Source organism: Syngnathoides biaculeatus, chromosome 5 (assembly GCF_019802595.1).
Source record: "Syngnathoides biaculeatus isolate LvHL_M chromosome 5, ASM1980259v1, whole genome shotgun sequence".
Classification (NCBI taxonomy): domain Eukaryota; kingdom Metazoa; phylum Chordata; class Actinopteri; order Syngnathiformes; family Syngnathidae; genus Syngnathoides; species Syngnathoides biaculeatus.
The window spans coordinates 16,163,205-16,187,755 of record NC_084644.1 but is presented as its reverse complement, the minus strand read 5'-3'; the positions used below and the strand labels follow the sequence as shown (position 1 = coordinate 16,187,755).

At 40.8% G+C, this 24,551-nt stretch overlaps 1 protein-coding gene across 4 annotated transcripts; it reads left to right on the top strand.

The window, feature by feature from the left end:
- Window positions 1–1,494: 1,494 nt before the first annotated feature.
- LOC133501219 (melanocortin receptor 5-like) lies at window positions 1,495–14,033 on the top strand. Of its 4 annotated transcripts, none has more exons than XM_061820808.1 (7): window positions 1,495–1,633; window positions 3,877–3,999; window positions 5,650–5,838; window positions 6,457–6,563; window positions 8,212–8,400; window positions 11,169–11,731; window positions 13,949–14,033. In XM_061820808.1, the coding sequence occupies exons 3-7, from the start codon at window positions 5,701–5,703 to the stop codon at window positions 13,987–13,989; spliced, it is 1,038 nt and encodes a 345-aa protein (XP_061676792.1). In that variant the 5' UTR covers window positions 1,495–1,633; window positions 3,877–3,999; window positions 5,650–5,700; the 3' UTR covers window positions 13,990–14,033. The 4 variants fall into 4 exon arrangements, with proteins under 4 accessions (XP_061676792.1, XP_061676793.1, XP_061676791.1 ...); XM_061820809.1 differs by having other exon boundaries at window positions 3,873–3,999; XM_061820807.1 differs by lacking the exon at window positions 3,877–3,999 and having other exon boundaries at window positions 13,949–14,032.
- The last annotated feature ends 10,518 nt before the right edge of the window (window positions 14,034–24,551 follow it).

The window sequence follows — 24,551 nt, the reverse complement described above, 5'->3', positions numbered from 1 at the left end:
TCTCTTTCAAAACTACTACCTTCACACCCTGACATTGAATAAATTGAAAAAAATGGCTGGATGGATAAAAGGATGAATATAGTTTTGCATCCACACTGCAGGGGGTGGTGGCAAGTGGAGCAGAGTGACTCATTGAGTTGGGGGTGGGGGTTGGGGGGGTTGATGCCCATATATCCACCCTCGATAATGCCTAATCTGGCACCTTGAATGTGTCTGTGTGTGTGTGTGTGTGTGTGTGTGTGTGGTGTGTGTGTGTGTGTGTGTGTGTGTGTGAGGAGAAAGAGGGGGGGTGGATTAGCAGAGAGAGACTGGGAGGGACTAATAAACAGAGAGAGGAACAAGAGAGAGAGATGAAAGGGAGTGAGAGGGATGGATGGAGGGAGAAGGATAGGAAGAGGTAGAGTGTGTGTGAGAGAGAGATAGAGCACTAACATTTTCTGACAGTGTAAATGTAAATACATGTCTCTTTTGTCTGTTTTGGTGTAAGAGATGGATTAATTAGTAGTTCACAGAAAACAAATCTTTTAAAACATTTACTGAGTAGCAATATGTCCCCTCCTTTGCTGACACAAAATCTGTGGCTGGGCTTGGCAGAGGGACACAAAGGTGTTCTGAAACTGCTGAAGGATGTCCTAGTGCCATCCATCGTGAAATCATCCATGAGCATGTGATGGTACGAGAACGTCAATGGCAGACTGTGCACTGTAACAGAGTGGGCCTTTGAACCTGCAACTCTGAGCAGATGCTGTGTTATAAGACTTGAATATGGACGAAAAATAAATCAATTACCGAAATCTAACACATCATGCGAAAATGAAACAACCGGGCATTATGGCAATCACATCCCATAAAGTTTACCCATCCATCCATCCATCCATCCATCCATCCATCCATCCATCCATCAATTTTCTTTGCCACTTCTCCTCACAAGGGCCACTCCCAGCTGTCAACGGGCAGGAGGCAGGGTATACACTAAACTGGTTGCCAGCCAATCGCAGGGCACATAGAGACAAACAGCCACACTCACAATCACACCTAGGGGAAAATTAGAGTGTCCAATTAATGTTGCATGTTTTTGGGATGTGGGAGGAAACCGGAGTACCCAGAGAAAACCCATGCAGGCACGGGGAGAACATGCAAACTGCACACAGCGAAGCCCGGGATCAACCCGGGACCTCAAAACTGAGAGGCCAACGATTTCCAGCTGCTCCAGCATGCCGTCTTTACCCAACCCCCCCAATTGTCTCATAATTACCCCATTTTGTCCACTATGGCCGGTAAAGGCAACATCGTGTAAACCAAGCCTAACCTCTCATCAGAACAGTCTCCCTTGTGCTCCAAGTAAAATCTTAAAGCCCCTCACACACAACAGTATATAGTATACAATAAGTAAAATGTCTAAAGCTTGGTTTTACAACCTACTGTGAAGTCATGGGTTTCCTGACATCACAAAACACACAAGATCTCTCCGACATAATCAAGGGAGTGCTGGTGGTTGACGAACCCTCCCATCTCTTTCTCTCTAAAACCCTCACTGCCTAGCCTGCTTACTCTCATGGATTTGTGAATCCGCTATCCAGTCAGTCCACTAAACTACAAAAAGATAAAAGTGAAGTTACTGCTACTCCAAGAGGTGAGTCCTTCATCTTTGTTCATCTGCAGCATACTCAAAATGGTGATTCAGAATCCTGTATATCAGTTTGTCAAAACGGACCTGAACTGTATGCAGTCTGCAATTGACATTGGGGGATTACTTAAACCTAGAGTAAAGTACAAGGTGCAATGCGTTTTTGAATTCATTTTATTACTTACTGAATGTAAATTGGGAAGGTAGTGGGGAAATAAATTTAGATTAAATTCAGCATCATAAACAATTGTAATGTCTGTAAAACAACAACAAATGAAATTATATTGGAATCCAATGTTAAAATTTTCGGTGTCAAGCTGTCAGCAATTGTCTTTGATCAATGTTGAAATTGAGGTTCATCACACTTAAAAACATGCTTCAACCTTTTGAAGACCCTAATAATAATTGTATTTTTAGTTTCACAGTTTTCAGATGCAGTTTGAATGATTAAAATTGCACAAAGTAGCGAGGAGTTACGATAATTTGAAATCCACTTCTGCTGCAGTGTCCCTGTCGTTTTAAAAATTTTAAATGATAATGGAAAGTGAAACATAGTGCTGCGATTGGCTGGCAACCAGTTCAGGGTGTACCCCGCCTCCTGCCTGTTGACAGCTGGGGTAGGCTCAAGCACGCCCTGCAACCCTTGTGAGGATAACTGGCTAAGAACATGGATGGATGGATGAAACATAGTGCTGTTTAGCCAAAAATGAAATCAAATGTTTGTTTGCCTTTTTTTAGACCTTTTCTCAACTGCAGAATGTTTTGTTTTTGTTTGTAAACTGGCTAGTTAGTCCAGAACTCTATACACTTACTGAATACTATAAGTCCCAGAAAGCACTTCATCAGCTGTTATGCTATAAGCCACCTTTTGGTAATCCATCCATCCATTTTCTGAGTCAGAGTGCCTGGAGAAAACCCACACAGGCACGGGGAGAATATGCAAACTCCACACAGGTGAGGCTGGGATTTGAACCCCGGTCCTCAGAACTGTGACGCCAATGCTCACTTTTAAGTCCTAATTTTATAACACTGTGCACAATGCTGAATTGTACCATGTACTGGTATGTTTTTTTCGCCTCTAAATTGTGTGTGTAGAAAATAATCATTTTTAGTTATTTCCCTAAAACGGTCTTGATTGGAGGAACAGTGACGCAACTCGTTAGAACATTGGCCTCACAGTTCCGTGGACCCCGCTTGTGTGGGGTTTGCATGTTCTCCCCGTGCCTGTGTTTTTTTTTTTTTTTCGGGCACTCTGGTTTCCTTCCACATCCCAAAAACATGCATTAATTGGGGACTCTAAATTGCCCCTGGGTGTGAATGTGAGTGTGACTGTTGTCTGTCTACATGTGCCCTGTGACTGGCTGGCAACCACTTCAGGGTGTACCCCACCCCCTGCCTGATGATAGCTGAGATAGGCTCCAGCCTTCCTGTGACCCTTGAGAGGGTCAGTGGCACAGAAAATGAATGGATGGATGGATGTGCATTTCCTCCAGTAATTTTATCCCATCCTGATGTGCACCTTGACAAGTATTATGGCCTTTATTCATCAAAAACGCATTTGGGCGTAGTATTTAATTACTGTATAAATGATGTAGTCAGCTATGTGAGTTGTCAGTAATGAGAGCCGGATAATAGTCCCATTCTTTGTTGTATGTATTTATTCAGAATTCTTAAACACCATCCCAGGCTGATTCGCAAAGTGCTTTTTCGCTTCATTCTGAGAATGAATGTGTTTTGAAAGTTCCATTTTTTGTGTTCCACATTCCACTGAGGTTTTCAAGTAGCATGTTCCACTATTCCACTACTATCTATTGAACAAAATCATTTTGTTCACAATTTCTATTTGCAAAGTTGTTTCACTGTTAAGAATTATTCTTTCTCTAATGTTGTAATTACAATAGTTCCTGACTGATCTCTTCTTGCTGTTGGACGGAAAGAAAAAAATCTAAATCTAATTGTACATTATTGTATCATTCTGTGACTATTTCATATCAAAACATCTTTGGGTACTGTGATTGTGTAGGTAAAGCACTATACAGTATAGATGCAGTCCATTAAACATGCGCTGAAAATGAACTGTACATATTTGTGGCTGTCATGCTTGGCATTATCATTGCCATTAAACAACCAGGAATGGTCTCCTGTCAGTTACAGGACTCACATAGACAACCAACCATTTACACTCACATTCATACCCATGGAGTCTTTAATTAATTTAACATTCACGTTTCTTATTATGCATGAGGAAGCGGGAAGCTGGTGTGCCCAGAGAAGACCAACACACCCATTGGAAGAACAAGAAAACTCCACATTGTACAGTGAATCTGACATGCTAACCAGAGGACATGGAGTATATGTAATATATCTAATATGTAAGTAATAGTAATTATAGCGGCACGATGGTTCAGCTGGAAAGCGTTGGCCTCGTAGTTCTGAGGTCCCGGGTTCAATCCTTAACCTGCCTGTGTGGAGTTTGCATGGTCTCCACGTTCATCGCAAAAACATGCAACATTAATTGGACACTCTAAATTGTCCCTAGTTGTGATTGTGACTGTGGCTGTTTGTCTCTATGTGCCCTGTGATTGGCTGGCAACCAGTTCAGGGTGTACCCTGCCCCCTGGTGGTTGACAGCTGAGATAGGCTCCAGCGCTCCCGCGACCCTCGTGAGGATAAGCAGCTAAGAAAATAGATGGATGGATAGTAATTATGTGTGCTTTGGAAGCACATTTAGAAAATGTTTTTCTCTTGAATGTCACCAATTGTTTTGACTTTGTCCAAATACACTGTCAAGAGCAGAAAAGTATGTGCACCTTCATTGCTTCAATAACATTATGCAATGCTCTTTTTTTCATTTTTTTTTGTAAAACAAGGGGAAAAAAGAAAAGTTGATCCTTTTAAGTGGAAAATGTTACGATGCATAACAATTTGCGTCAGCTTCATAAAAAGGAAACCGTTATCTGATGCTGGTGCAGGGTCAACTTCACAAGTCATGAGTTCAGAAGGGGTGTTAATTTCCCTGCAAGGAAGATTCAAACGTGTCATTGCTAAGACACAGGATGTGGACACAAAGGTTTTCTTTTTTGCATGTGTGGAGTTTGCATGTTCTCCCCGTGCCTGCATGAGTTTTCTCCGGGTACTCTGGTTTCCTCCCCACATCCCAAAAACATGCAACATTAATTGGACACTCTAAATTGCCCCTAAGTGTGATTGTGAGTGCGGCTGTTTATCTCTATGTGCCCTGCGATTGCCTGGCAACCAGTTCAGGGTGTACCCTGCCTTCTGGCCGTTGACAGCTGGGATAGGCTCCAGCACTCCCCGTGACCCTCGTGAGGATAAGCGGCAAAGAAAATGTATGTATGTATGATATTGTCTTTATACACCACTTCAGTGAGTTTGAAAAAACAACCGAGATGACGTCAGTGTTCACTTTGCACACTTAACCTAATTAATGTTTAAGAATAACAACCATTTTACCTCCATTTTGAGGTGCTCACTATTGCTCTGTTGCAGGGGTGTCAAACCTTTCATCATAGGCTCATCGTAGTCGTCGTTGCCCTCAATTGGTGGTTACAATGGTGAAACCACATAATCACAAGGGGATAACGTGTAAGGCAAAATTTGTGGTTTGGTACCTTGGTTTCAAATTAATGTTTTCTGTAAGATGGAAGAGATTTAATACCATAAAAGGGCAATATCAACAGATGAGATGTTTTCATTTTAGGCAATTGCAATGTGACGTTTATAGATTCAATTTTTTTTTTTTTCAGAAATTGCAGACATGGGCAACAGTAACAGTGTGAACAATGTAAATTATTGTGCTATAAAAATATGTCTAACTGTAAACCACGGCTGTAAAGCACAGGGCAGGAGAATGTCCAAAGTCTTTGCAGGTTTTTGTCAGAAGATGATGTTCATCCATTTTGTTGCCTAGAGTGCATCGTGTTTCTAATTTCAATCTACAGCAGAGAAAATGGACAATTTCACATTGTACCTGAAATTTTGCATTTAATGTCTTCTGCCAGCCTGCAGTAAAATGCCATTGCGACTTGAACAACAGTGATTGGAATTGGAAGATGTCTCTTGGGTCGTCCTACAAAGACGAGATGTTCACTGGTAACTCCACTTTGCCATACCTCTCCAACTTCAGCCTGCCAGACAAGGCGGGGACAAGCAAACCTGAAGCATGTGAGCAACTCCACATCGCTGTGGAGGTAAGTCCCTCTATTTTCGTAGACACTCCATCTGTGACATGGTCCAAATGCTGGAGGATTGTAATTCCGGGGGCCGTTAATCTCTGTTTGACTGTTTGAATGATAGACTTAAAGTATATGTTTTTACACATGCTTTATGTGAGGTCATGTATCAATTCATGCAGAGACATCATACACGTAAAGCGTTCGCCTCACAGTTCTGAGGTTCCGGGTTCAATCCCAGACCCGCCTGTGTGGAGTTTGCATGTTCACCGCGTCCCTGCGTGGATTTTCTCCGGGGACTCAGGTTTCCTCCCATATTCCAAAAACATGCAACATTATTTGGACGCTCTTATGATTCACATGACTGTGAGTGCGACTGTTGTCAGTCTCCATGTGCCCTGTGATTGGCTGGCAACCAGTTCAGGGTGTACCATGCCTCCTGCCTGTTGACAGCTGGGATAGGCTCCTACACTCCCCGCAACCCTTGTGAGGATAAGCGGCAAAGAAAATAGATGGATGGACATAATCCTAAATCCACTATGGCAAAAACCTTTAAGAACAACATGCTCCAATTTCTCTCTCTCTCTCTCTCTCTCTCTCTCTCTCTCTCTCTCATGTTCTCGCTCTTGCTCTCAGGTCTTTCTGACTTTGGGGATCATCTCCTTGTTAGAGAACATCGTGGTTATCACAGCCATAGTAAAGAACAAAAACCTTCATTCACCCATGTACTTTTTCATCTGCAGGTAAGGGCCCTTTGCACAGTGATCCAAGGCAAAATGTATTAAGAAAAAAAATCTACTGCTCTGAATAATAGTCTCTTTTGATTGCCTTGGTAATCTATTCACTGGTTTAACTGTACTGATTTTTTTCGTTTTGTTTTAGCAAGGCAATTGAGAGCATTTACTCAATTGGCTCTCATTTGTGATTATTAAAATGGATGGAGTAGGAATGTATTTTGTGTATGCTCTGTGTATCGACGTGGTTTATAAAAAAAATGAAATCGTAAATATCACATGGCCATAAGTAATCACAACCTTAGTATTTCCCTCATTCTCCTCTAGACCCCAGAGTCTTATTGGAAATGATCCCACAAGTTTTTCCACATCAGGATGTTCTATGATCTCTCAATTCTCTCATTTTTTTGTCAAGTTGGATTGTGAATGTTAGTTGACAGCCATTTTCCCAGCTATTAATTTTAACAGCGTAGCTGAATGTTTTATCTTGGTCTCAGACCGGAAAATCTTATTTGTCATAACCCTAGGACCTCATGTGGGGGTTTTTTTGTTTTTGTTTTTGTCTTTTTCTATGTGGGCTATCATGTGTCTGGCACTAAAGAAAGGCTTCTTCCAGGTCACTACCATAAAACTGACTGGTGGAGGGCTGCAGTGATAGTTGATTTTGACTTTTTAGTACTTTCTCCTCTCCCCAGTGCACCTCTATAGGTCAGTCATGGTAAGACAGTATCTAAACTTTTCTTTAGAACTCTCACCGAGGCTTTTCTCCTTTATTGTTCATTTCGCTCGAGGAAAAGTCCTTGTCGTCCTAAATGTTTTCTATGTAAGGATTATGGAGGGTACTGTGCTGAAGAAGCCCAAGTGCAGAAAAAATTAATTCGTAACATGAGTCAGATCTGTGCCTTGCGACAATTCTGTCTCTGAGATCTTCTGGCAGTTTCTTCGATCTCATGATTCTCATTTGCTCTGACATGCGCTATAAGCTATAAGTTCTTACACCGGCGGCTGTGCGCCATTCAATCCAGTCCAGTCAACATCATTAAACACAGATAAACTTCAATAAACGTGTAGAACCATGCAGAAATGATCAGTAGAAATAGACAGCTCTTGACAAAAACGTACTTTACAATTACCACAGCAAAGTGTCCGAATACTTATGGGCATGTGATATTTCAGTTTTGTTTTTTGTTTTTGGAGTAAATCCGCAAAGAATATTCCACGTCTTTTTTTTTGTTTTGTTTTGTTTTTTTACTGTCAATACGTGGTCCGGTGAGGAAAATGATTTTAGCAAATTGATGGAAACGGTAATTCAAAGGAAATCTTAAAAGTCACTTGAAGCTTACATATCGATGGAAGGGGCAAAAAAAAGGAGGCACAGGCAAACCCTTTGTAATGTACCAAGCTAAGTAGGTAATTAGTCTGTCAATACAAAAAAACAATTCATCTCAGGGGTTTGTATTGAAATATGAGTCACCCAGGAAATGTTCAGTAATACCCTCTATTGTGAGGTTTCAGCTTTAAAGTGCTGTGATTCAGAAGTAGCAATATCTGTAAAAACTAAATATAAAACTAATGAAGTGTATTTTCTCGACTTAGAAAAGGTGGCGTGTGTCACTTTCTAAATCATTAAAGGTAATGAACGCTCTTGGTTTTGCAGTTTGGCGGTCGCTGACATGTTGGTGAGTTTGTCCAATGCCTGGGAAACTGTCGTCATTTACCTGCTCAACAACAGACAGCTGGTGGTGGAGGAGAACTTCATCCGCCACATGGACAACATTTTTGATTCCATGATTTGCATCTCTGTGGTTGCATCAATGTGGAGTCTGGTGGCCATCGCTGTGGACAGGTAATCACCACCTGAAACGTCTGCTTCAGTAAACAGAGGAAAATGCACATTAAAAAAGTGCTCCAATAGTCTCAAAACACACAAAAAGAGTCTCTTCCACTGCCAATCCGGGAACATGTCCTCCAAGGCAGAATTTTTGCGTGGTCGCATTTGATCTCACCAGAGAAAAAAACATATCTGGGTATGCATTGAAGGCTCAATTCCAGTCCACCTCACAACTCACTGCATGTTGACTCTCACACATGAACATTTTTGGTCATAAATATCAAATGTGTTCAATAGTCAAGATTGCTGTCCACAATCTTCTAATCTAAAATCAGGACAAATCCACTGTTAACGCACATTGAATTTAAAGATACAATTATAGGATAATCTTAATAAGATACTCTCGCATTTGATGCGCTTCGTTTGGAAGGGACAAAATTGAGAAAAAAAATGCCTAGTTATCTTCATGTGTGCAAGTAGTTGATCTCATGTGTATCAGCTAGAATTCCCTCAAAGACACGTTAGTCCGCCTTTAAAAGTCCACCTCCAATCCATGTATTATCCTGAATCAGATACACCTGCATGAGGTCGTTAGCTGCATAAAGATACCTGTCCACCCCATACAATCAGTAAGACTCAAACTTGTAACATGGCCAAGACCAAAGAGTTGTCCAAAGACACCAGAGAGAAAATTGTACAACTCCACATGGCTGGAAAGGGCTACGGAGAATTTGCCAAGCAGCAATGGCATGGTTTGAAATCATGCATTGCACAGGTTCCCCTGCTTTAACTGGCACATATCAAGGCCCGTCTTAAGTTTGCCAATGAACATTTGGATGATATAGAGGAGTCATGGGAGAAGGTTTTGTGGTCAGATGTGACTAAAATGGAACTTTCTAGTCATAATTCCACTAACCCTGTTTGGAGGAAGACGAATGATGAGTTCCATCTGAAGAACACCATCCCTACTGTGAAGCACGGGGGTGGTAGCATCATGCTTTGTGGTTTTTTTTTTTCTGCACATGGGACAGGACCACTGGACTGTATTAAGGAGAGGATGACCGCGGCCATGTATTGTGAGATTTTGGGGAACAACCTCTTTCCCTCAGTCAGAGCATTGAAGATGGGTTGTGGCTGGGTCTTTCAACATGACAATGACCCGAAACACACAACCCGGAAAACCAAGGAGTGGTTCCGTAAGAAGCATATTAAGGTTCTGGTGTAGCCTAGCCAGTCTCCAGAACCTAAATCCAATAGAAAATTTTGGAGGGAGTTGAAACTCCATGTTTCTCAGCATCAGTCCAGAAACCTGTCTGATCTAGAGAAGATCTGTGTGGAGGAGTGAGCCAAAATCCCTCCTCCATTGTGTGCAAACCTGATGAACAACTACAGGAAACGTTTGACCTCTGTAATTGCAAACAAAGGCGACTGTACCAAACATTAACATTGTTTTTCTCAGGTGTTCAAATACTTATTCGTGGCTATAGCACACAAATAATTTGTTAAAAAGTCATACAATGTGATTTCTGGATTTTTCTTTTTAGATTTTCTCTCTCACACTGGACATGCACCTACAATGAAAATATCAGACACCTCCATGATTTCTAAGTTGGAGAATTTGCAATATAGCAGGGTCTTCAAATACTTATTTTCTTCACTGTATGTTCTTGATGTCACTCAATAGACCACACCGCTTAAATGCAGTTGTGACTTTTGACTTGTCCCAACAAAAAAATTTCATTTCTTTACATTTGTTTTTATTTCGTTTTATTATAATGAAACTGGGTGGCACAGTGAAGCAACTCACAATTCTGAAGATTGGGGTTCAAATCCCGGCCACACCTGTGTGGTGTTTGTAAGTCCTCCCCGTGCCTGCGTGGGTTTTTTTCCGGACACACCGATTTCCTCCCACATCCCAAAATCATGCATTAATTGGGACTCTAAATTGCCCCTCGGTGTGAATGTGAGTGTTGACAGCAGGGATAGGCTCCAGCACTCCCAGTGACCCTCGTGAGGCTCAGCGGCTCAGAAAATGGATTAATGGATGTCTTGCTTGCATTTCTTCCAGTAATTTTATCCCATCCCGAAGTGCACCTTGACAAGTATTATGGCCTTTAATTATCTCTGGCTGATTCAGAAAATGCTTTTTCGCTTCATTCTGAGAATGAATGTGTTTTGAATGTTCAATTTTTTTGTGTGCCACATTCCACTGAGTTTTTCAAACAGCATGGGTTTTCTCCGGGCACTCCGATTTCCTTCCACATCCCAAAAACATGCATTAATTGGGGACTCTAAATTGCCCCTGGGTGTGATTGTGATTGTGACTGTTGTCTAACTGTCTCCATGTGCTTGCAATTGGCTGTCAACCACTTCAGGGTGTACCCTGCCCCATGCCCGATGACATCTGAGATAAGATCCAGTGCTTTTGTGACCCTCATGAGGATAAGCAGATGGATAATGGGACAGCTAGCGAAGCAAGCAGCACATATCACTATCCTGCATACTTCTTATATCATGTTTATGTATTTCTTCCTCCATATTTTGCCATTTCCCCCAAATTTGCATGCATCGTGTGTCGTATCCACTGTGGTGCAAATAAAGGAGTCATAGGCGGAGTATCACAGAACACTTTGTTGAGCATTCTGGTTAGTACACAGATCATGTTTTTGTCTTGAAAAAGCCGTAAATAAAAGTTATCCTTCTGAATGGTCTTGGTTCACAAATCATTAAAAATATAAACATGATGGTTTTTATTTAGTTCTTCATTCATGTGTTATCTGCAGGTATATTACTATTTTCTATGCACTGAGATACTACAACATCATGACAGTGAGGCGAGCCAGCTGCATTATTGGGGGAATCTGGACCTTCTGCACAGGCTGTGGGATTATCTTTATCATCTACTCCGACACCACTTCTGTCATCATCTGTCTGGTGGCCATGTTCTTCACCATGCTGCTCATAATGGCATCCCTTTACAGCCACATGTTCATGCTGGCCCGTTCGCATGTCAAGCGCATTGCTGCCCTGTCAGGTTGCAACCCCATCCATCAGCAGACCAGCATGAAGGGCGCCATCACACTGACAATTCTCCTAGGGATCTTCATCGTCTGCTGGGCTCCCTTCTTCCTCCATCTCATCCTTATGATATCCTGTCCACGGAACCTCTACTGTGGGTGCTTCATGTCCCACTTTAACATGTACCTAATCCTCATCATGTGCAATTCTGTCATTGACCCGTTAATCTATGCCTTTAGGAGTCAGGAAATGCGGAAAACCTTTAAGGAGATGTTTTTTTTTTTTTTTCACCAAAGGAATTGCTATCCTAGCGTCTGTGCTCTGACTGGTAAGTGCTGAACAGAAGAAAGTGAACAGTGAATTGAAACTTGACACTGGAACTTTATAAAAACCCGTTACGTAGAATTAGATTTACTCCATGACATGCTCTACAGTTACTAGACGTCACAGAAAACCTAATTGATGAATCAGAGGAACTAAAGCGGTATACTCAGGATATGTAAACGTGCTGTATGAAATAATAATGAATGATTATGCACCTAAATAAAAAGAATAGATTGTATACCAATCCTATTTTTGGATTGAGAAGGGGGTTTGGTCTGGGGTGTGAAAATATGTAAATATGTAACTGTGTTGTTTGAAAGATCCATTTATTGAGATTCCCTGCTTCATTTCTTCCAGACGGCAGGGAATCACAAATGATTGGGTCATGGTTTGTGAACACTTGATCACAAAAAATAGAAATACAAACAGTATATGTACAGTATCTCAATTTTAAAACAACTTGATTCTTGACAACATGGTAGCAACCACCAAGATCCACAAAGGTACAAATGGACATGATGCTGATGTAATTGCCACAAAAATATGGGAATGTTAACTATATTAGTTCTGAATGTTCACAGTGATTATGATAAATAAGCTACAGAGAATCGTGTGAACAAAGCATGGTATTGTCACAAGAACCACAGGATTTGGCGTTTTAGAAACTCAAGTTCCATCTGGAGTCACATGTATTGTGAAAGAAAGTGTGTAACCAGTTAAAAGAGTGTTTTTCAAAATCCTTATTAACTGTTATTTCCATACACTTAAATTCACTGACAACACTACAGATTCAATTCTAAATTAAAACATGAGAAAAAAGTAACTTCCTATGCAGAATGTGATAGGAATGAAACATTAGAAAAAAAAGCTAATAACTCATTCACTGAATTACCTGAGAAATATTGATACATTTTTCATTACTCTGAATATATTTTGTTGTATTTTTGGATCTGTGTTGCCATTAAGTCAACCGACTCTGGTACCTAGTATTCGGGCCAGGTATATTGGTCTATAGTTGAGTAGCTTGAGTAACTTCAGTAGCTTGAGTTGATTAAAAAAAGAAAAAACAACATTATCAACATTCCAAATATTCATTTGTCTTTACTTTTCAATAAATAATTAACTCATCCATAGATTTTAATTTAAATGGAAATTGGCATGTTTCCTATGCGTGTACTGTATGTATTTGGAAAAACAATTAATTAAAACACGAATGGTGCATTTGGTATCTCAGCGGGGAACAACGAGACATGCACACCTAGAGCTAATATGGTGATGAAGTGCATGCCCTTTAGCCCATGTTGAAAAAAAATGCACTCATTGCTGCAGCACGTTTATGCTCTTCAATCATGTAGTTAAAAAGAATAACCCCTCTCTGTCATCAATTCCACACAAAGTGTATGGATATTTGAGGGGATTTATTTTGAGTATGTGGAAGAACTGGACATATATCCCACCTCATTATATTTAGGTTTAAAACAGGGACACTTTAAATGGAGGTAGATGTGTGCTGATCCCCACTTAACATAAGTTAAAATGTGATTGCTTAATTTTAATACAGCAACATTCTCATTTATATGAGGGTTTGTGCGTTTGTGCCACCATGATATCTCAGTTGTTTACTTCTTTTTATTATTTGAGTTGTGTGCTGCCCACCACCACACACACACTTAATAAATGAGGATGGGGAATATGGAAAATGGATGGATGGAGTTGTGTGGGTTATAGGTTAATTAATAGTTGGAAAAAGGTTTTATTTATTCCATCTTGGTCACATTTTTCTATACAATAATATAAACCTGCCATTTGATGTATTTCTATCCACTCTAGGTTCCTCCTTTGTGTTTATTGCCTTATATTTTCTATTTTTATCAAAAGACTGTATAAAAACATGATTTATATGTTTTGGAGACGCATTTTAGCTACTTTAAATCCAACGCAGTTATCATTCAGTTCAATATCCAAATGCTAAAATATCTCTTACTTCAGCTTGACTTTGTGTTACCTAAAACAAAACTCATTTCTTGTTACATAATTCATGCACTCTATATGGATTTTTGAACCATAACTAGACAACCTTGGTCATATTCTGTTTAAATTAATAATGCTATTCATTTTTGGCTGTGTAAAAGCTGACTTTGAGTTCTGTTGGTATTGAGCTGACGTTGACTGCGGCCAAATGAATGTGGAACACATTATCTTGACTACATTTTTTGTCCAGGTCTTGTTTGCTGTCTGGTTTTGGTGTTCCCATTCAGCTGACTTGTTGTGAATGGGCACATCATCCTGTGCCCACCCGATTACAGCAACAATCAGACAGGTTTCTTCCTCATGATTCAAGTATCGAATAAAGTGTTACTTTCAAGGTTCAAGATTCAGTGTTGCCGCTTCCTTACAATTTCATTTGTTACAGACATCGCCATGCACTTGGAGGATTAATTGCCGTACTGTAATATAAAAGCTTAATACTAAACTGTTCTTAATCATATATTGCTATTAAATGGACACGTTAAATACTGTGCATACATTTATTACAAACATGAACTTTCAAACATAAAGACGAAAAATAAAATATCTGCTGCATTTTGGGACCTCACTCCATGTTTGAGTGAGAGAGATGCTGGTGATAAAAATTCGATCTTCACATCCTCTGTACACCTTAGATAGATACATACTGTATAAATACAAAGATTGATAGACACTTTATTCATCTTGCAAGGAAAACTACATTCTCATAACATCAATATTCACACAGGCAGTATTCACTTATATCAATGTAGGAAAAATTGTGATCATAATTATCATACATTTGCTTCTAATAAAGAAATGCTTTGCTCTGCCCTAGATAACGTGGCAGCCTCCTAGCAGGAGATAGCAAGAACAAAAACATCTAATCATCAGAACTGTTAGAACTGCTGCCTGTTAAAGAAATGATGACCACACATGTAAGTACAACAAATTTGGATGACAGCAAAGTACTTTCTCACAGCAGCAGGGAGTTCAAGGGTTAATATCGCGCACTTCTACTAGATAATTTTAAAAAAAGCAATTTTTCTGCCATTGGAAGAGCAAAATAAAGCAACAATGAACCATTTGAAGAATATAGAATTGGAATAAATGCATGTTTTAAAGCAAATAGTTGCATTCCTGAAGATGGCAATTAAAAAAATTCTCTTCATGTGAATTCAAATAATCCTATAAAACAATGTATTGAAAAACATTGGGTTGACAAACCGACTGGCAGCCTGTAACAATACGTTAACCAACCACTACACGCAGAAAGAGTGCTACAAAATAAGAAAAAGAAAATTGAAACCTTTCTGACAGAGAAAGGAGAAATTTATGGAGCTTTATGCGAAACATTTAATAATTGTGGCCGCAGATGAGGAAGTGAGCAGCCATCTCCCCATCAAAAATGTCACAACTAATGCTCCCAAAATGCAACTTTTTAATTTGTCCCATATGTTTTTTGGGAAGAGATGGCTTGCTGAAACTAGGACTGCGCTTAATTCCCTCTCTGACAGGAAAAATAGAAGTAAAAAGAAAAAAAGGAATTACTGGGAGGACAGTTAAATATCTTACAAAATAGGAATCCAGCGCTCTATTATTACACCTGACATATTCCAAACAAACCTCCCACAAGAACTGGAGATTTCTTGCTGCAAACAGCTCATGACGTGATTGAACAACCACAAAATGACATAGGAAGTGACTCATTGCATGTGACAATGTAGTATAAGATAAACTTATAACAGCCCACACCAGACAAAATCATGATTATCTGTACTCAGATGGTATATCAGTTGTGGTGACAGGAACAAGACTGACTGATGAACTAAATGTGCGACACAAGGAATGGACACCACCACACACGTCATTACAACAGGAGTGGAAGAGTTTGGGACAATTTGTTTTGGTAGCACGAAATGTTCTTGATTGGACAGAAAAAGAACCAGATTTGAATTGGGACGACTGAACTGTACAGACAATATCTTATTGGACAGTCTTAAACAATCTGAGACCAGATGCTGCTGTGTTCACGGTGGCATCACAATCTACGCAGACAATACTGGAAAAATAGAGGAATAGCGACAACTACAGGGAACACAGTGACATATGCAGAGCTACTACAAAATTTGCTCATAGCAGTTCAATTACCAAAAGAAATAGCCATATGTAAATGTGCAGTACACACATCAAATACAGACAAAGAATCATTAGGAAATGGATTTACAGATAAAATAGCAAAAGAAGCAGCAGCCAAAACCTTTATGGGATTAGCTGACCATGTAACAAATGAAGACATACTTTGAGATGATGTGTGAAACAAAATGCAACAACAAAGCTTACCAGCAGAACTAAAATGTGGGGGGAAAAAAAAAGGTACTACATTACAAAATGGGAATTATGTCAGCACAGATACAAAAAAATTCTACCAAAAACATTTTTTAAGTGGGCGGCAATCTTGAGCCATGGGAAGTCTCAGGTCTCAACAGGGGGAATGGTAGCCCTGGTACAAAGGCATTTCATGATCCATGGATTTAACTTGTATGCAAAAAAAAAAAAAAAAAAAACGTGCGACATAATCCATAAGGGAATGTGCATCCAAAACGTAGTCAGTTTCCTCAAGCTGCACATCCATTCATCCCTCCATCCATTTTCTTAGCCGCTTATCCTCACAAGGGTCGCGCAGAGGGCTGGAGCCTATCCCGGCTGTCATCGGGCAGGAGGCAAGGTACACCCTGTCCTGGTTGCCAGCCAATTGCAGGTCACATGGAGACAAACAGCCGCACTCACAATCACACGTAGGGGCAATTTGGACACATTGATAGATTTCGTCTAACTATACATACATTACAAGCACGTAAGGGTCTCATTCCATTCAAAACACTGTTTGGGAGACCATACAAATTACCAATAATTTTCACACAATGAGAGATAGACGAATGATGAAGGAAAAAAAAAAAAACACACAAGTGGGTCCCTTTCAGGAGTTATTAAGAACCCCAAACATCTTAAAAAATTGCAAAAAGTGTACTTGAATTCATTTGTTGATTGTAGGAAAGTTATTGCTTTTGAAACCATTGTTAACACAAACAAAACTAATTTGTTTTTATTGGCCACTTGTAAGATAGCTGTTCTCATTCCCACTGCCAAGGTCGCTGTAGTCCGGTTACAAATGGGAGTGAGACTGCTGTCATAATGGTGACTAAACAGTTAAATTTTGCTTTTGGGTGTTGAATGAAAACGCTATCCGTTATTTTCATTTTTCTGTTCGAGTGGTACCGGTGGGAACCACTCAAGGTCCCACCCCCAAAAAATAAATAAAATAAAATAAAAACAAAACAAATTGGATAACTACATACAAAAAACGTGTCCAAAAGATTGTAGTGTTTGCACAGATCCAGAGATAATACCAATGCTATTAATTGATAACGAATACGAAAAAAAAAAAAAGTTTGGGAATTCTGTGTATCCATTAACTTCTTTTGAAAAACTAAAAAAACATTGTTTTCCAATAGCGTGTCACTAGGAAATTTCACATGCATCAATTTGATAGGACTAGAAACAAATTGGGAATTTTATCAGCATTGATGTGTGAAGCCATTTTTGTGCCACTGTCATGGTGGTGCGGCAGTAACTGTCTTTTTGATTTTTTTTTTACGCCGGATGCCTTTCCTGATGCAACACTTCTGCATTTATTCGGAGAGAGAGCTGAAGCCAATCCCAGCTAACTTCGGGCAGCGGCAGACTACACGCCGAACTGGTCGCCAGCCAGTCGCAGTGCAGATGTCGACACCATCACTGAGCGGGAATCGATCCCACGCTGCCTTCATTCGAAATGTCCCTCTGAGGCAAACCCGAACTACAACGTGGCCCGCAAGAGAAATTAGTTTGACATCCCTGCACTACACCAAAAAAAAAAAAGTAACAAGTTACTGTGCTTTAATAACCTTCTTACTGCCATTTGTTTATTCATCCTATGTCTGTTTATGAATTAACATCTACTGTACATGCACTTTTATCCGAACACTGGCATAGACTGAGCAAGAGCTGAATGACATGACAAAATAGCAGAAAGAAACATGCGGATACACCTTACACACTGTAAAAGGTCATCTCAGCTGAGTCACCCAAGGGGAAAGGTGAGCAAAGACCAGCATACGGTGGGTGCAGATTTATAGTATCTGAAAATACCTGAAGCCTGGTGAAGATTTAAAAGACACTTGACTCATTTAGGGGTGACTTGGTCGACATGACTTCAAAATGGATAAATAATATGACAGCATGTTGGGCTGCAACATTGACAGCCGGAATGATATTTTTGTTCATATGCTACTTTTGGAGACCTGTAAAGCTGACAAAAATACATAACAACAGAACCAATAATTATACTCAGTCAACTATGCTTACCACACATAAAATAAAGAAGCGCAACCTCATTTCAAATAACATTGATAAACAACTATGCGGGAGTCACTGAGGCATGAGAGGAGGACTCCATGCGTGCCTCCCAGTGAATCAGTTGAGCACTTTTTCAATTCCTTGGCAGAGTCTAATTGCTGGGGATTCCATCTTTGAGCTTATGCTAAATGAAACCCCCACTTTCTTCTCACCATTTGCCAATTTAATGCTACCTTAAACCCGAATGGCATACAAAAGAGTACGTATACTATGGAGGAAGTATTTTAACCGAAAAAGCCTGAGGAACATTTTTTCATTATTATGATTATCTTTTTTTACAAATAGGAAACTGGTTGTTATTAATGTAGAATGCAGCTAACCAGGTAAACTATAGTTACATCACATGCATGGGCCCTAGGGCACTAATGCATGTCACTCCAACAGAAATCACAATGTACCCTGGAGGTAATGACTAAAACAACTAACACCACTTGTCAGAAATGGAAAAGTGTTTATCCAACAACTAAGGCAGTAAATGATAAACTGATATTTTCTACTAATGTTACATTGGCTAATTTCTCCTGTGTTAGCTTTACAGGGACAGATTTTAAGGTGGGAAGTCTCAACAAAACATGGTGTCATGATATCCATCTGCAAACTGCCCCACTGCTCCCACTGCTCCCATGCAGCGATTTGTTGTGGTGGTGTGTTGGTCAAAAGTTGTATGACACAGTGATAAATGCAGCAGGAACGTGTACACTGGTATCACTGCTCTTATCTGTGACTGTGTTTCCATCCAAAGCAGAGCATATACAATTGGCCGCATCCATCTTTGGACCTCCCATTGGGTTCTCCCGAAGGCAAAGGTCCTCTTGGAAAGATGGAGATCTGACATACATTGATGCAAATGGCATCCCAACTGCATACCAGATGAGTATAAGTTTGTCAACGAGATTGCTGCAGGATGGGAATCCATCTTGTTATGGATAACCCCGAATAAAAACGTTTACAGAATCAACTACATACATTACAATGTACAGAAACTGGGTAATTATACGGAAGCAGGCTTTATTGCCATAAGGGAACAACCAGCTGCAACCTCACTCATAACGTTCCAGAACCGCACAGCGGTCGACATGCTCCCAGCCGAGAAGGGTGGCGACTGCCCAATGTTCCGTGACCAGTGTTGTTTATTCCAAATATCACAGCACCTGATGGGTCACGCACAAGGGCCATTCAAGGCCTCCGCACCCTGAACCACAAGATGAAGGAGCACTCTGGTGTAAACACATCAGCCTGGTCTGAGTGGTGGGAGAAAAAAAAAAAAAAGTTTGGCAAATCTCAAAATTTGGTGTTCTCTGTCCAAGTTTGTATCGCTGTTTGCAGCTATTCTTGCATTGTGTGGATGTTGTATTCCCTGCATAAAGGCATAACTTAACCAACTTATAACCACTGCTATTGCCCCGACAAATTCAAAATTGACAGAAATATATCCACTATTGGCACAACAGGGTAATGACAGTGATATTGACCACGATGATGATGTTATGACTTCTTTTCCAGACCTGTTCTCTGATCCAGAAAATTACAAGTAATTAGTGCTATATTTTCCTCCAAGTGTAAGCCGAAAGGGTGATCAATTAGATGATTTAAGGATTTGAGCAAATGTAGGATAAACAGGAGGTTAATGTAGAAATAATTCTAAATAGTATTAACTGTTTCTGCCTGCAATGAAGAAATGCTTTGCTCTGCTCCAATTCAGTTACTGTTTCTGCCTGCAATGAAGAAATGCTTTGCTCTGCTCCAATTCAGTTACTGGCTCTGCCTGCAATGAAGAATGCTTTGCTCTGCTCTAGAAAACGTGGTAGCAAATGTAGGATAAACATGGGGGAAATGTAGGAATAATTGTGATCATAATTATCATACATTTGCTTCCAATAAAGAAATGCTTTGGTCTGCCCTAGATAACGTGGCAGCCTCCGAGCAGGAGATAGCAAGAACAAAAACATCTAATCATCAGAGCTGTTAGAACTGCTGCCTGTTAAAGAAATGATGACCACACATGTATTCAGCAATCTTCCACACATGCACACGCACATGAACAAACATGTACACCTTGTTTCAAACTGTTTTGCTTGTCGTCTCCTTTTTGTAACATCCATGTAAATAAGGGGCATCTCAAAATAAATAGAGGTGCTGAGGAGAGGATAATCAGAGAGTGCAGTGGTGAATTGTATGAAACAGTTCCTCTCCTCTCTCCTTGCGAGACTTGAACTGGTGTCTTTGCTTCCTTTTTTGTCCTGTTTAATGAATGGCTGATTGGTGAACCTGACAATCAATAATACAGAAACAAAGGAAAGTATTAAGACCAACGTTGATGGAGAATGAAAAGAATTTTCAATTTCATCTAAGCATGGGTGGGGAGTAATGAAGATTTAAATGTTGCATGTTTTTATGTGGTAAGAAATAAATGTGTAATTATCCATCCATCCATTTTCGTAGCCACTCATCCTCATAAGGGTCACAGGAGTGCTGGAGCCAATCCCAGCTGTTGCTGGGCAGGAGGCAGGGCACACCCTGAACTGGATGCCACCCGACTGGGTGGCGACCAGTTTGGGGTGTAGTCTGCCTTCACCCGAACTTAGTTGGGATAGGCTCCAGTTCTCTCCCCAGAAAAAAAATTGCAGAGGGCTTGCGTCAGGAAGGGCATCCGGTGTAAAAACTGTGCCAAATAAATGTGAGTTTTCATATGAGATGACACGCTGTGACGACCTCTAACGGGAAAGCTGAAAGAAATACCTACTTTCAGTTCTTTGTTTCTGGGGGTTTCTCACTTCAGGCTCATCTTTGGGAGATAAAATGCATGGTCTATTGGGTTGGGGAGTCTAAATTGCCCATCGGTGTGACTGCGGCTGTTGTCTGTTTCAATGTGCCCTGTGATTGGCTGGCTACCAGTTCAGGGTGTGTCCCACCTTCTGCCCGAAGACAGCTAGGATAGGTTCCAGCATTCCCACGACCCTTGTGAGGATAAGCAGCTCAGAAAATGGAGCGGATGGTGGTGGAGGGAAGGGTTGGTGGCAGGGTGGCATTGAGTCCCTGCAGCCACCATCTGGTGGCAACTTGTTGTGGCGTCTGGAGGGACCACCCTGGGTACCTTGGCGTGGGACATGTCCTGTCCACAGCGTTGCTCTTGGTTGGACCCCTGGTCCCGGTTTTGCCCTCGATTGATTGGGTGGAGTCTTTGGCCTCCGTGTTGTGGACATAACAATTATAGGGCAATTATATATTGGACATAAAGGATATCTTTTTGCATGCACAAAGGTGTGGATTCACTTGCACGTGTCCAAAGGCACACAGCCGTGGATTCTTTCACTGGGTGTAGGGCTACTCAGTTATCGCAAAAAAATAACTCATGTATACGCAATGTGCTTGCATATAAGCACACTTACATACTTGTTCTACCGACTTCTATAATTCACTCAGGCAGTGCCACGACATTTCAGTTGTATAACCAGGTTCAGCCAATTGCAGGGGACATTTACCTTAACAAACAACCAGTAACACTCAGATTCACACCTCTGAGCAACTTAAGAGTCCTAAATTAACTTACCATGCATGTTTTGGGGATGTGGGAGGAAACTGGAGTACCTGAAGAAAACTCACACAGGCACGAGGAGAACATGCAAACGCCACATAGGGATGCCCGAACCCAGGTACTCAGAATTGTGAGGTAGACCTGCTAACCAGTCATGCATCATGCTTCCTGCTAATATATTCAGTTTTTTTAATGTATTGGAAGTAAGTAGTTCAAGTCAAATGAATAGCTTGAAAATGTACAAACTAGCTTCCTCCAGGCACTCTGGTTTCCTCTCACATCCCAAAGACATGCATTCATTGGAGACTCTAAATTGTCCCTAGGTGTGACTGCGTCTGTTGTCTGTCTCTATGTGCCCTGCGATTGGCTGGCAATCAGTTCAGGGTGTACCCTGCCTCCTGCCCAATGATAGCTGGGATTGGCTCTAGCACTCCTAGAACCCTCATGAGGATAAGCAGTTAAGAAAATGGATGGATGGGTGGATACAAACTGAGATAAGTGGTGAACCTGAAAGATAAAAAAAAAAAAAAACAGCCAATGTTACCCAAAACTGAGAAACAATGTACAGTTCAGAATGATACAAAAAGTATCGTCTCTAGACCTTATCTTCTATCGAAAGAGTAAGAACAACACATCTTAGGTACAAGTGCCACACATGTATGTGAACATCTGCAACTGACTTGGGTAGAACTTTCTGAAGAAAATTTTATTTCCATTTTATAGATAATTCCGTAAGAATCTTCAGCTGTTATATCTCACTAGACTTCTTCTTCTTCTTTTCCTTTCGGCTTGTCCCGTTAGGGGTTGCCACAGCGTGTCATCTTTTGCTATCTTAGCCTATCTCCTGCATCTTGCTCTCTAACCCCAACTGCCCTCATGTCTTCCCTCACCATATCCATAAGCCTTCTCTTTGGTCTTTCTCTCGCTCTTTTGCCTGGCAGCTCCATCCTCAACACCCTTCGACAAATATACTCACTCTCTCGCCTCTGAACACGTCCAAACCATCGAAGTCTGCTCTCTCGAATCTTATCTCCGAAACATCCAACTTTGGCTGTCCCCCTCATGAGCTCATTTCTAATCCTACCCAACCTGCTCACTCCGAGCGAGAACCTCAACATCTTCATTTCTGCTCCCTCCAGTTCTGCTTCCTGTTGTTTCTTCAGTGCCACCGTCTCTAATCCGTACATCATGGCCAGGCTCACCACTGTTTTATAAACTTTGCCCTTCATCCTAGCAGAGACTCTTCTGTCACATAACACACCAGACACCTTCCGCCAGCTGTTCCAACCTGCTTGGACCCATTTCTTCACTTCTTTACCACACTCACCATTCTCAGGATTGTTGACCCTAAATATTTGAAGTCCTCCACCTCTACCTCTTCTCCCTGTAGCCTCACTCTTCCCCCTCCACCTTTCTCATTCACGCACATATATTCTGTTTTACTTCGGCCAATCTTCATTCCTCTCCTTTCCAGTACATGTCTCCATCTTTCTGATTGTTCCTCTGCATGCTCCCTGCTTTCACTGCATATCACAATATCATCTGCAAACATCATGGTCCAAGAGGATTCCAGTCTAACCTCATCTGTCAGTCTATCCATTACCACTGCAAACAGGAAGGGGCTCAGAGCTGATCCCTGATGCAGTGCCACCTCCACCTTAAATTCTTCTGTCACACCTATGGCACACCTCACCATTGTTCTGCTGCCATCATACATGTCCTGTACTATTTTAACATACTTCTCTGCCACACCAGACTTACGCATGCAGTACCACAGTTCCTCTCTTGGTACTCTGTCATTGGCTTGCTCTAGATCCACAAAGACACAATGTAGCTCCTTCTGACCTTCTCTCTACATTTCCACGAGCATCCTCAAGGCAAATAATGCATCTGTGGTACTCTTTCTAGGCATGAAACCATACTGCTGGTCGCAGATACTTACTTCTGTCCTGAGTCTAGCCTCCACTACTCTTTCCCATAACTTCATTGTGTGGCTCATCAACTTTATTTATCTCACTAGACTACTTAAATAAATCAAATCAAAGGTTTTGGGTATATTTTTGTTCATAACTTGATTGCATGGTTCCTTTTGTAACTTGAATATTTATTAATATAATATCCATCCATTTCCCTAGCTCTTTATCCTCACTAGGGTTGTGGGAGCGCTGGAACCATACCAGCTGTCATCCGGCAGGAGGCAGGGTACACCCTGAACTGGTTGGCAGTCAATTGCAGGGCACATATAGTCAGACATATAGTCACACTCACAATTTAGAGTGTCCAATTAATGTTGCATGTTTTGGGGTTGTGGGAGGAAACCGGAGTCAAGTGCCCTGAGAAAACTCATGCAGGCACAGGGAGAACATGCAAACTCCACACAGGCGGGTCCGGGATCGAAAGCGGGACCTCAGAACTGTGAGGCTCACGCTTTCCAGCTGATCCACTGTGCTGCCATATAAATATAATAATATTTTATTTATCTGTTATGTGTTTTAATCTCAGGGTTAACAGAGAAATTGAATTGCTCAAATTTGAATAAAAAAATCTATATTCTAAATTCTATAACCTTTGACTAGTAGTGTTGGTCAATGGAGTGCCACTGACAACAAAAAATACTATTTAAAAAGATATTGTTATCAAAAGTACAAATAATATTAATCACTTTGATGATAATACCAGTTGGAAAATGTGAAAAAGTTGGGCAGGTTTCTTAGAAGCACAAAGTTGCGTAAGTCTGACTCGACACAATGCTCATCCCAGTGGTGGCCATATTTGTCTGTGACGTCTTCTCTACTGACAACAGACTCCCCTACAGACACAGACG

Coding starts and splice junctions, on each gene's coding strand:
- LOC133501219 (XM_061820808.1), top strand. CDS start 5,701: ATGTCTCTTGGGTCGTCCTACAAAGACGAGATGTTCACTGGTAACTCC. Junction 6,564..8,211: donor ATGTACTTTTTCATCTGCAG/GTAAGGGCCCTT, acceptor TTGGTTTTGCAG/TTTGGCGGTCGCTGACATGT. Junction 11,732..13,948: donor TAGCGTCTGTGCTCTGACTG/GTAAGTGCTGAA, acceptor TTTTTTGTCCAG/GTCTTGTTTGCTGTCTGGTT.